General features: G+C 41.7%; 1 protein-coding gene across 11 annotated transcripts in view; it reads right to left on the reverse strand.

Annotated features, from left to right (window-relative positions):
• The window catches only part of MAP4 (microtubule associated protein 4), a 195480-nt gene that overhangs the window by 14970 nt on the left and 167593 nt on the right, over positions 1-12917 (reverse strand). For all 11 annotated transcript variants that reach the window (XM_087430891.1, XM_087430895.1, XM_087430898.1 and 8 more), the window contains 3 exons: positions 4659-4765; positions 3623-3838; positions 374-557 (listed from right to left, as the gene is read on the reverse strand). In XM_087430891.1, coding sequence (XP_087287017.1) covers positions 374-557; positions 3623-3838; positions 4659-4765 — 507 coding nt within the window. The remainder of the gene's footprint in view (positions 1-373; positions 558-3622; positions 3839-4658; positions 4766-12917) is intronic.

A 12917-nucleotide genomic window follows, 5' to 3' on the forward strand; every position in this document is an offset into this window, starting at 1 on the left:
CGATGCCTTCCACGTGACCTTAGCAGTGAGTTATCAATACATGCCTTTGGAATTGAATGGTCTATTTCTTATCACGTAAGCCCGTGACCACAATGTGCTGGGTGCTGTGGAGTTACTAAGAAAGGGAGAGTAAATTCTACCTGGGAATTAATGAGTCCCCTCCAATCAAGATTTTCCTGATTATACATACTTCCTAACCTCACAGAGAGACAGATCAAGGCTGCTGCTTTTCAACATACCCCATTAAGGACTGCTGCACAAGCAGGTCTGCACAGCTCTCTGTGACGCTGGCTGGAGCTACATCTGGGGCAAAGCCAAGGCCCCACTCTTCTCCCCACTGGTTCCCCTGGGAAGGAAAGGTGACAATACTCACCAGCAGGCTTCTTGGGCAGGGGTGTGGGGGGACTCCTACTGTTTGACCCAGGTGAGGCAACAGTGGCAGCTACTGTGGCTTTTGGAACAGTCTGGGTGCTCTTGGAGCCAGGCCTGGAGGCTGGGGCAGAGGCCAGCTTGGATGGTGAGGCCCGCTTCTCAGGAATCTTTGCGTCTGCAACAGGCTGGTAACAGGAAAGTGGGAATAGAGCTGTGGGTCAACAATAGCCCCAGGAAGTCATGCCAAAGGATGGTTCTATATAAGCCTACACCAGAAAACAAGGGTTCTGTGTGTTCAGCAGCTACTGACAGGAAAATATATATGGCTCAAAGATCAAAGTCCTCCAGACAACATGAGAAACTGGCCATGTAGAGTGCTGTGTGATCTGGGGTCAGGAAACGGGGAATCAAACTACCTCAATCCAAACTGAACCAGTGAGAATAAACAGCCCTGAAAAGTATAACACACCACAAACTATGTTTGCCTCAGGATCTACTGGATTAAACACTGAGGTATTTAATGTATTAAATACTTGATCAAAGATTAAATATACACAAACAAAACAAAAAATTAAAAATTAAGATGTTCAAATTCAGTTATTCTTTTGGCTAAGATGCACCAAGTGAATGCTGAACAGGATAGGGCTGTAGATGGAGAGAACACTAGCTGAATCAGGTCAGAAGCCTTAGCTCCAGATCCAGTTCAGCCCCCCACTCACAATGTGTTCTTAGGCAAATCACTGAGCCTCTCTGGGCTTTATTTCCTCATCTGGATAAAAGAGGTTGGAACAGAGGATCTCTAAGGACCAGCTTTGCTAATAAGCCATGTTAGGGACTAGAGAATGAGAAGTCTCTGAGAGAACACAGACAATGAAAAGGGACAGGCAGAGGGTGCAGGCCTGACCAACAGAAGTAAGGAGAAGCACTGATGTCACAGCTATGGCTGAAAACAAAATGGAGAAGTCTCTCAACTGCAGATGCACAGCCTCTGGGTCACTCTAGTTCCCTTCACGGAGGCTGGGCATGTCGTCACTAGTGAGGAAGGGAAGGAATCAGTGCAGCCTGGTTTCTACAGGAATAGGGGATGAACACTATTTTGATAAGCAAACATACCATGTTACTCAAGACAGCACACACCGAACCACAGTCACAGTGAAGGCAGCTCTTTTAGTCAAAAAGAACTAGCCACACGGAGGGCAGTATGTTGGTGCAGATAAGCAAGATACTGCCTAAATGGAAAATCAGCTGAGGAGGTGCTCAGAAATTAAGGGCTGGCATCCAGTTAAATAAAATCTAACCCTGTAAATGCACGGTAATGACCATTTCTACAAACGAAGTCCCTAAGTATGGTAGGAAGAACCCTAAGGTTGGAATCAGAGGAACGAGTTCAACTAGCAGCTCTGTCCAGAACATGTCGTAGGATTTTGTGCAGAGGAATTCTGTTTGCTCTAAAACTTGAGGACTAAATCAGATACCCTCTGGAGTCTCCTTCAAATTTTCGATACTATGACTATGATTCAGAATAATCTACTGGGGTCTTATTATTTTGCTAGTAAGAGTAATAATGAAAAAATAAGTTAGAAAAAAGTTACTTGGAATAGAAATCTCTCAAGGATATGACATTCCTCATATGTCAGGCTCTTGGCCTCAGCAAGATGCAGAACCAGCCTGCTTTCATAATTGGAATTACCCTGCTGTTTCTCAATTTATATTTTCTCTTCTGCCAGAATCAAAGATCTACTTATTTTTCTGAATAAGTAGATTTTTTTCCTGTTGTTTTGTTTCTATAAATCTTTATACCAAAATAAGGATAAAAATAAATTTCATTAGACTTTAGTTTTCATCAATCTCTCAAAATGTTTCCATCTGTTTCTTACCTAAAAGATAAACAACAGTAATAACTGTAACACAGATCATCTCTTCAAGTTAGCTGTATCTTGAAATGCTGTCTAAAAGTTGCATGGCGAAAAGCCATGAAAGAACAGTGTTGATAGAAGCCCTGAGAATCAGCACTGGAGTTAGACCCAAGTTCAAATATTGGCTCTGCCATTTACTAGCACTGGACCTTATGAAGGTTATTTAACTGAGCTAAAAATGAGGATATTAATATCTATGTCATAGATTGTGGACAGAGAGAAAAAAAGGAGTTAATGTACATAAAGAAACCAGACAGTACACATCATTTTTATTATCATCATCGAGTGAAATTTCACTAGACAACTCTCTCCTCCCTACACCCTCCTCTGTCTCCCCCAGGATTTGCTGCTGAATTAGTGTCAGGTAGGAGCTGTGCATGGCTCCAGTCATCTTCCCTCTGGCCTCTTATCACATAAATTGTCATCTAGCAATCAAGAAAAGTAGTCAACCGGGTAAATGAGGATCAGAAACCTTTATGAGATTTTATCATTCCTAGTCTACGACAGGATTTCTCAGTTTCCTGGCCAGGGTTTCAACCTAGACTATAATTCCTAGGTTCTACCATTTTTCTTTAAAAGATTAGATTAAAACACTGACACTCTAACACAGGAACCTATTTCCCATCATGAATTTAAAGAATAACATCAGGCTGACCTAACGGCCCTTCTTAAATAAAACAAGACGTTAAGGAAGGCAGCCACAGACTCCACCCGCTCGCTCCTAGAACAATCCTGTGAAGCTAATGCTGCTCCAAATTGACCAATTTCTAGGCAATAATGTGTGGGTGACCTGGAAAACTGAAAAACTTCAGGAGCCCAGCAAGAGGTGGCCTAATGCCAAAAGCAAAGTAAGTTACCACATGATGCTGGAACATGCTGAGATAAGCTAGAAGAACTTAGCACAAAAGTAATGGGTAAACTTCACTTCTGCAGGATGATTAAAGAGAAAGACAAAGAACTGAATTTGACTGAGAATTTGACGTGGGAATTATACCAGAAATGAATACCTGATTAGTACGTGGAGTAGGGGAAACTGGTTAACAAGTGTTTAAACAGGTGAAGAGGAAGGAGGAGTTGGGAGAAAAGGGGAGGAACCTAAGTAGATGCCATATTGTCTCCAACCAGGGCAGGGAAAGGTACAAAGCATAAAAGGCCTTCAAATGTTATGGCTGCATCATGGGCCCCCAAACTGATTTCCAAGTTGCCCTTCCGACTTTTCCCTTTCCTTTCCTCAATTCCACAAGCCTGATTCCATTGTCTGGTAGAAACAAGGGCCTATCTGACACTCAGAGGGGAAAACTTTTCCCTGACACAGTGCTTAGATGATGACTTACCTTGGGCTTCACGTCTTTTGAAGGTAAGATGGAAGGCCTGGCAGTGGCAGCAGCAGGGCGTTTGGGTGGGGCAGCTGCCACTAAGCCTGAAGCAAGGCTCATGGGTTTTTTATTCAACCCACCAAAAGTGGTGGGAGCTGGCTGCTTAGGGAGAGAAGTGGGCTGTGTTTTGGCTTTCGATGTTGAAGTCTTTGCAGGCTGAGTGGTGGCCAAAGGCTTTTAAGTTGATTTGTTGTTTGTTTTTTTTTAAAGGCCAACATCAAACACACAGACAAGAATAAAAACAAATGAAGAAAAAAAAGTATAAATTGCACAATTCAAAGTAAAATTATAAGCAATGAGGATATATGCAACTGAAAATCAGCATTTCTTTCTTCTGAGCTTTGTAAAGAGTGGAAAGACACCAGGATGGAGATAAAGAACACTGGGAATCGTTTCTTAATGACAGTATCACAAATTCCAGCAGTTTGGCACCTGAAGATTTAAATTCAGGGATAGCTTTAAACAACCAACTTTTGGTGGTGGCAGTAATTCTATGAAGAAAGTCGCCAGCAGGTGATTAAACTACTATTATCTGTACCTTGATGACGCAACATCAGCATCCTACTTTAAGACCACACTAAAGTGTGGCATTTGTACTTTTCAATAAATACCAGTAAGTGCCTGAAGCTATGATCCACCTTAAAAATCTGTGTTCTCTTTTCATGAATGCAGATTTCAGAATCTATTTCTGAATAGTTCTGTAATTCCCTTTATTGTGGTTGTTAAGTGAAGCAGCAACGACCTCTACAGAACATTTCTACAGATATTTAAGATAATAAAGTCAAAAGCATAGATTTTAAGGTTTGAGTTAGGCCACTACGGTAAAATAGGAATATAAAATATTTTCTAAGGATGTTCAAACTTGAGGAATGACTCATAATAGCTCAGTAAAAAGAAATTTCATTCATGATTCAAGCAATAATAGCAGAAGCTACTGTTTAAAACAATATAGCGATGTTTTATACCCACTATAGCCCACCATTCTGGCACCTACCTTTGTCTTCTTCTCTGGGCTTGGCGGGAGCTCCTTGTTTGGAGGGGTGGTGATGTCATTTCCGGTCACACTCACAGTAGACCGTCCTTCTTCTGGCTTGGCTATTCCTAAGGGGTGGAAAGTTATGCTAAGCAAGTTTTTCATACCCATTTTGAAAACACAAGTCTTACCAGAGACAGACTATTAACTAGCACTTCATTCTGAAAAAAATCCACAGGGCTGTGCTGCTGAAATGTGGACAAGACTCCCAAGTCATCCTTATTGTGATGGAGGACAGTTTTAGATTCCAGAGATTCAGGCAGCCTGTCCCTGTGGAGAAGTAACCTAAGTGGGATTTGCACAATTGATCAATGGAAGGAAATGGCCCTTCAAGTTTGGTTTCCCTTCCCTGGAAACCAGCAAAGGGGTTCTGTCACCCAACAACTCACTCCTGGAGCACAGAGGGGACAAAAACCTCTTTTACGAGAGTTTATCTCTTGGAATAAAGGTTGCTGGGAGATGGGATAAGAGCCAGAAGATCATCCAGTGTCCTCCCCTTACTTCCTTTCCCTGTAAAGCACCACTTTATGGAGGATGTGAGATTAACTTGATCTAGTTTTAGCAGTGACCCAGATTTCCCAACAAGGCTGAGGACACCCATGAAATCAGACCCAGGGCCAGAAATAAAGTCTACTGCCTAAGGCTATGCCTGGCAGCATCACTGTGGGGAGGTTACTCCAGATTTCAACAGGGCTACACCTGAAAGCATTAAAATACCACGAAGTTTATAACCTGAGCGTGGGGAAGACCTTTCTAACTGGCACAAAATCCAGAAGCCACCAAAGATAAGTCTGACTAAAGAAAAACAAAAAATTTCAATGTGGCCAAAAAAACGATGAGAGAAGTCAAGAGGCAAGTGATAAACAAGAAAAAAATACTGAACCTCACATCAAAGACAAAGAGCTTGTTATATAAATTACTCCTACAAATCAATAACTCCTATAAAGGCCAACAACCCACTAGAAAAATGGCCAAAAGAATATGAACACAGTTTACAGAAAAAGAAATACAAATCACTTTTGAAAATATGAAAAGATAGGGGCTGGCCCAGTGGCGCAGCGGTTAAGTGCACACGCTCCATTTTGGCAGCCCTGGGTTCGCAGGTTCAGATCCTGGGTGCACACCGATGCGCCGCTTGTTGAGCCATGCTGTGGTGGCGTCCCACATAAAGTGGAGGAAGATGGGCACGGATGTTAGCTCAGGGCTGATCTTCCTCACACACACACACACAAAGTGAAAAGATGTCCAATCTTTCAGAGAAATGAAAATTAAAACCACACTGAAATGCCATTTTTAACCTAACGTATTGTCATAAGTCCTAAAATATGAAAATAACTGTTGGGGACAACATGAGGATATACACTGCGGGTAAGTATGTGCAATAGTACAATGCATGCAGGGTAGTCTAGCAGTGTCTCTGAAAATTACAAGTGTAGATAAATTCTAATCCAGAAATCCAATTTCTAGAAATTTATCTTAGAGACATTCACACACCTGCAAAATAGCAAACATGTAAGGTCTTTCACCAGAGCATTGTTTCTTTTTTTATTTTTTCCCCCAAAGCCCCAGTAGATAGTTGTACGTCATAGCTGCACATCCTTCCAGCTGCTGCATGTGGGACGCGGCCCCAGCATGGCCAGAGAAGCGGTGCGTCGGTGCGTGCCCGGGATCCGAACTGGGGCTGCCAGCAGCGGAGCGCGCGCACTTAACCACTAAGCCATGGGGCCGGCCCAGAGCATTGTTTCTAAAAGCAAAAGATTCAAACTTCCCAGAAGTCTGATAATAGGAAAACGGTTAAAGCATCATGGCAGAAATATCAATGTAATTGCTGAATCTGAAAAAATAAAGCATGACTGATAGGGAACAATCTCTATTAAGTGGAAAAAAAAAGGAAGGGGCAGAACAGTACATAGAACATGAAACCATATGTCTAGAAAAGGGATGGATGAAAATACATTTCTATTGAAAATACACTTGTACATGCATTTTTAAAAAGTCTTCATGGGCCGGCCCTGTGGCTTGGTGGTTGAGTGCGCGCGCTGCGATGCTGGTGGCCCGGGTTCGGATCCCGGGTGCGCATCGAGGCACCACTTCTCCGTTCATCCTGGGGCCGAGTCCCGCATGCAGCGGCTGGAAGGATGTGCAGCTACGACATGCAACTATCCACTGGGGCTTTGGGGGGAAAAAAATAAAATAAATAAAATCTTAAAAAAAAAAAAAAAGTCTTCAGATGGATCATGATGAAAGAAAATAATGGTAACAATTTTGATAGGGGAAAATGGGGCACAAAACTGGAGAGGATAGGAGACTTTATTTTAAAACTTTTTGTTTTGAAACAATTATAGGTTCATGGGAAATTGTAAACAAATGTACAGAGACGTCCCATGTACCTTTCACCCAGCCTCCCCGGGTGTTGATATCCTGCATAACTATAGTACACCATTGAAACCAGAAAACCAATATTGGTACAACCCAGAGAGTCTGTTCAGATATTTCCAGTTTGACATGCACTCATGTGTGCATGTGTGGAAATATGCAGTTCTGTGCAATTTTATCATGTGTAGCTTTATGTAACCACTACTAACAATCACAGCACAAAATTGTTCCATCACTGCAGGGCTCCCTCATGCTACCCTTTTATAGCCATCCCAACCCCCTAAATCTCTGGCAACTAATTTGCTCTCCATCTCTATAATATTCTTTCAAGAATATTATATAAATGGAATTATACAGTATGTTAACTTTCGTGTCTGGCTTCTTTCACCCAGCATAATGCTTTTGAGATGCATCGTGTTGCTGCATGTACCAGCAGTTAGTTCCTATTAATTGCTGAGAAGTATTCCATGGTATGGCCATACCACAGTTTAATCTTTCACCTACTGTATGACATTTTGGTTGTTTCCAGTTGTTCACTATTATGAATAAAGCGGATATGAACATTTATGTATAGGACTTTGAGTAAAATAGTTTGACTGTTAGTATCTGGAAATGCAATTGATTCTTATATGTTGATAGTGTATCCCGTGACCTTAGTGAACTCACTTATTAGTTCTAGGATTTATTTGGGTAGATTCCTTGGAATCTTCTACATAGACAATCATGTCACCTACAAATACAACAAGATTTATTTCTTCCTTCTAATCTATAGGGCTTTCATTTCCTTTTCTTGCTTTATTTTGTTAACTAGAACTTCCAGTACTATGTTAAATAAGAACAGTTGACAGCAGGCATTCTTGCCTTGTTCTCGATTTAGGGTGAAAGCATTCAGTCTTTCACTATTAACTATGATGTTAGCTGTAGGACTTTTTGGAGATGCTCATTATTTAGTTGAGGAAGTTCTCCCTTTATTCTTTGAGGAGAGTTTTATCATGAATGGGTGTTGGATTTTGTTGAATGCATTTTCTGTGTTTATGATTTTTCTTCTTTAGACTATTGATATGGATTACACTGATTTTTGATTACTGAACCAGCCTTGCATATGTGCAATAAATTCCACTTGGCTGTCATGTATAAATTATTTTCATATATTGTTGGATGTGATTTGTTAATAATCTGTTAAGAATCTTTGCCTCTAAGTTCATGAGAGATATTGGTCTTAGTTTGTTTGTTTTGAACTATCTTTGTCTGGTTTTGGTATCAGAATAATACCGACCTTCTAAAATGAGTAAGGAAGTGTTCCCTCCTCTTATCTTTTCTGGAAGAGAATGTAAAAATCTGGTGTTAATTATTCTTTAAACATATGGTAAAATTCTCCAGTGAAACCATCAGAAGCTTCCTAATTAAAAATTCAATTTCATTAATGGTTATTCAGGTTATCTATTTCACCTTGGCAGAGTTTTGGTAATTTGCGGTTTTTAAGAAATTCGTCCATTTCTTCTAAGTTGTTGAATTTTGAGTGTAAAGGTGCTCCTAGTATTACCTTATTATCTTTTTTTTTTTTTTTGAGGAAGATTGGCCCTGAGCTAACATCTGCCAATCCTCCTCTCTTTGCTGAGGAAGACTGGTCCTGGGCTAACATCCGTGCCCATCTTCCTCCACTTTATATAGGACGCCACCACAACATTGTTTGCCAAGTGGTGCGTTGGTGCACGCCCGGGATCTGAACCAGCGAACCCCGGGCCACCACAGCAGAGCGTGCGTACTTAACCGCTTGCACCACCAGGCCGGCCCCTACCTTACTATCTTTTTAATGGCTGTAGTGATATCTCCTGTTCCTGCTACTGGTGGTTTGTGTCTTCTCTCTTTTTATCTTTGTCAGTTTCGTTATCAATTGTATTGTTTTTTTTAAGAACCAGTTTTTGGTTTAACACATTTTCTTTGTTGTTTTCTTGTTCATAATTCCACTGATTTCTGCTTGCTTTGGATTAATCTTGTTCTTCTTTTTCTAGTTTCTTGATGTAGCAACTTAGATTACTGATTTGAGGCCTTTTCTCTTTTCTAATGTAAGCAGTCAGTACCATAAATCTATCTAAGAATGTCATTATTTTCCCTTCATTTCTGAAGGAATATTTACCAGATATAAGAGTTTGCAGTTGACTGTTCTTTTCTTTTAGCACTTAAAAAATGTTGTGCCACTTCCTTCTGCCCTCATGGCTTCTGATAAGAATCATACTGTTATTTGAATTGCTGTTCCCCAATAGATAATGCATAATTTCTCTTTGGTTGTCTTTAAGATTTTTTCTTTGTCCTTAGTTTACAAAAGTTTAGTTATGATATATCCTAGCATAGATTTTTTTTGGGTTTTCCTATTTGAGGTTCGTTCAGTTTCACGAATCTGTAGGTTTATGTCTTTTGATAAATTTGGGAAGTTTTCAGTCATTATTTCTTCAAATAGTTTTCCAGGCTTACATTCTTTCTCATCTTCTGGGATTCTAACGATACAAATTTTAGATCTTTTGTTATCGACCCAGAAGTCTCTGAGGAACTGTAATTTTTTTTTTCAGTCTATTTTCTCTCTGTTGTTCAGACTGAATAAATTCTATTGTTTTGTTCCCAAGTTCACTGATTGTATTCTTTGACATCTCCAATCTACTATTGAGTCCATCAGACACATTTTTTATTTTGATTCTTGTATTTTTCCTATCTATAATTTCCAGTTGGTATTTTTTTTAATAACTACTTCTTTGCTGAGATTTTCTAGTTTTTCATTTGTTTCAAGAGAATTCATAATTTCTTGTTCAAGCAATTTTATGATGGCTACCTTAAAATCCTAATTTTGTAGACTAGTACATAATCAGTGTTTATTTATTTTTTTTTGAGGAAGATCAGCCCTGAGCTAACATCTGTGCTAGTCCTCCTCTTTTTGCTGAGGAAGACCGGCCCTGAGCTAACATCTATTGCCAATCCTCCTCCTTTTTTTTTCCCCAAAGCCCCAGTAGATAGTTGTATGTCATAGTTGCACATCCTTCTAGTTGCTGTATGTGGGACTCGGCCTCAGCATGGCCAGAGAAGCGGTGCCTCGGTGCGCGCCTGGGATCCGAACCCGGGCCACCAGTAGCGGAGCGTGCGCACTTAACTGCTAAGCCACGGGGCCGGCCCCATAATCACTGTTTAAATTTAGTGTGAAGGTTCTGGCTGTAGTTTCAATGACAATTTAGTTTCCAGAGACCTTGTACTGCAATTGTGGCCTGCTATGTTCTCCTGGCTCCACGGGACTGTCACTCAGTCCCTGCTGGTACTGCCTGCAAGGGCTGAAGGCACTTCCCTGGGCCATGTGGTTTCACTGGGTTGGGGCTGAGTGATGCTGGACCCATGGAATGCAGAGTTTCCCCTAGCCTGTTTTCTGGCTGCCTGGTGCTGGCAGACTTCCTATTCAATCTCTGCTGGTATTGCTGGGAATAGCAAGCACATACCTGGCCTTCTGCTACTGGAGAGAAGGGTATAGGAGGAAATCTACCTAAGTCCTCTTCTGCTACTGGGTAGAAGACTGGAAGACACCAGGCCTATTAGGTGCTGCTGGTGCTATCACCTGGTGGGGGACAGGGGATGGGTTTCCCTGCCAGTGTGGGTGGCTCATACTGCAGTGTTGCCAGTGTGGATGGATCAGGCCTACAGCTGCTGCGACGTGTGGAGGTGGCAACAGGTGGGCTCTCATGAGCTCTGCTGACACTGTACCAGCAGGAGAATTGGCGCCCTGTACCGCTGCTGCTGAACATGGGTAGGAAAATAGGGCTCACCACTAGGTCTTTACTGGGCTTTCCCTTTCCTGGTCTTCTGGCAAGAGAGAGCAGGCTTTTCTTTCTTTTTTTTTCCTTTCTTTTTTTTGGTCTATGCTTCTTGGTGATTCCAGGTTGCAGGTACTCTCCAGTGCCCAGATCGCGATATATGGGAGATTCAAGAGAAAACCCAAGGAACTCACTACACTGTCCTTCCTCAAGTCCTGACATCCCTACACAGTTCGCCCTCTCCTTTCCACCCTTCAGATTCTTTTTATGATTGTTGAATTCTTTCCAGAGTATTTAGCTGTACTTACAGGAGAGAAGCAGGAAAAAGTGAATCAACATCATCTTGTCTTGCTAGGAAACTTTGAATGCATACCGTTTTTGTACTTTTTGATGCTTGAAACCATATATATTTTTAGTCAAAAGTTGAATTTTTTTAGTTTTAAAAATATGAAGCAAGATGGGCCGGCCCGTGGCTTAGCGGTTAAGTGCGCGTGCTCCACTGCTGGCGGCCTGGGTTCGGATCCCAGGCGCGCACCCACGCACCGCTTCTCTGGCCATGCTGAGGCCGTGTCCCACATACAGCAACTAGAAGGATGTGCAACTATGACATACAACTATCTACTGGGGCTTAGAGGGAAAAAATAAATAAATAAAATTATTAAAAAAAAAAAATGAAGAAAGAAAAAAACCCTACCACGCAAGGGTAGTAATGTCTGTTCTATAGCAAGCTGAAAGAATATCTTATCCAACGTGTGACTTGTTGCCAATGGCCCCAGACCACTATGAACGTTTATCAATAAGCACAGGATTTTTTTTTTTGTGAGGAGATCAGCCCTGTGCTAACATCTGCCAATCCTCCTCTTTTTTTTTTTTTTTTTTGCTGAGGAAGACGGCCCTGGGTTAACATCCGTGCCCATCTTCCTCCACTTTATATGGGACGCCGCCACAGCATGGCTTGCCAAGCAGTGCGTCAGTGCGCGCCTGGGATCCGAACCAGCGAACCCCGGGCCGCCGCAGCGGAGTGCGCGCACCCAACCGCTTGCGCCACCGGGCCGGCCCCCAGCACAGGATTTTTCAGTAAACAACATGAACACTTCATGAAGTCTTACTGCCTATGATAAAAGCATGCAACATTTCAACCTGTACAAGTAAACGTGACCCAATGAAAAACACCTGACCTATGCATAAACAGAAACTTCTGTCTCCCTCCCAGACGGTGCTTCTCACCAAGATCCTCCTCCTTTGCCTCAGGGGTATACCAACCATTGCTAATGACCACCACCCAAATGTCCCCACAGTTTTGCAAAAGAACGTTCGAAACAGAACTCTGTAACTGCTCCACAAAACTGCTCCCTTCTGTTGGATCTTCCGTTATTTGTATTACTACACGTGAAACTCAGGCTCAAAATCACAGCATCACCTTTGATTCCTTTCTCTCTTGCACCTTTCACCTCGAGTTTTCAAGTCCAGTTGATTTCACCTCTGTTATATTTCCCTTATCATGTCCTCAATATTTCACCTGCTACTACTACATGACTCAAACTGTCATCATGGGATGTTTTGCCTTCCATTTTTTGTCTTCTAATTCATCTTCTCTACTGAGAACAGGTGAGTCTTCCCAAAGTTGACTCTGGGCCACTTCATTTATTGTCATAGGAAGTCACCACAATTTTTTGAACACAGGAGTCAGGTTTAAACACCTTAGGGGGTATTTGAAGCCTGGGTTCCAAACAACTTTCTAGATTTGTTCTCCCATTATTTCTTGCCACATATGTACAGATGGCAATCCACTGTCCTGTGCAGACCAGAGTCACAAAGAAAGAAGTAAGAAATGGCAGAGAAAAAAGTTTCCAGAAGGGAAGAGAATGGAGCACAGGTTTAAAGAAGAGCAGAGGTCCTGAGACATACGATGGCTGCAGCCTGACTACACTTCCTGCAACTGGATTCCCTGTCAATAAATACCTTTCTATAAATTTGAGTTCCTCTGTGTTTCCATTCTTTGAAATTAAATGATGCTTAAGAGAGTGTCCCATAAATACTCGCCATTATTCTTTTA

Source organism: Ceratotherium simum, chromosome 5 (genome assembly GCF_057802395.1).
Source record: "Ceratotherium simum simum isolate JZ-2026a chromosome 5, ASM5780239v1, whole genome shotgun sequence".
Lineage (NCBI taxonomy): Eukaryota > Metazoa > Chordata > Mammalia > Perissodactyla > Rhinocerotidae > Ceratotherium > Ceratotherium simum.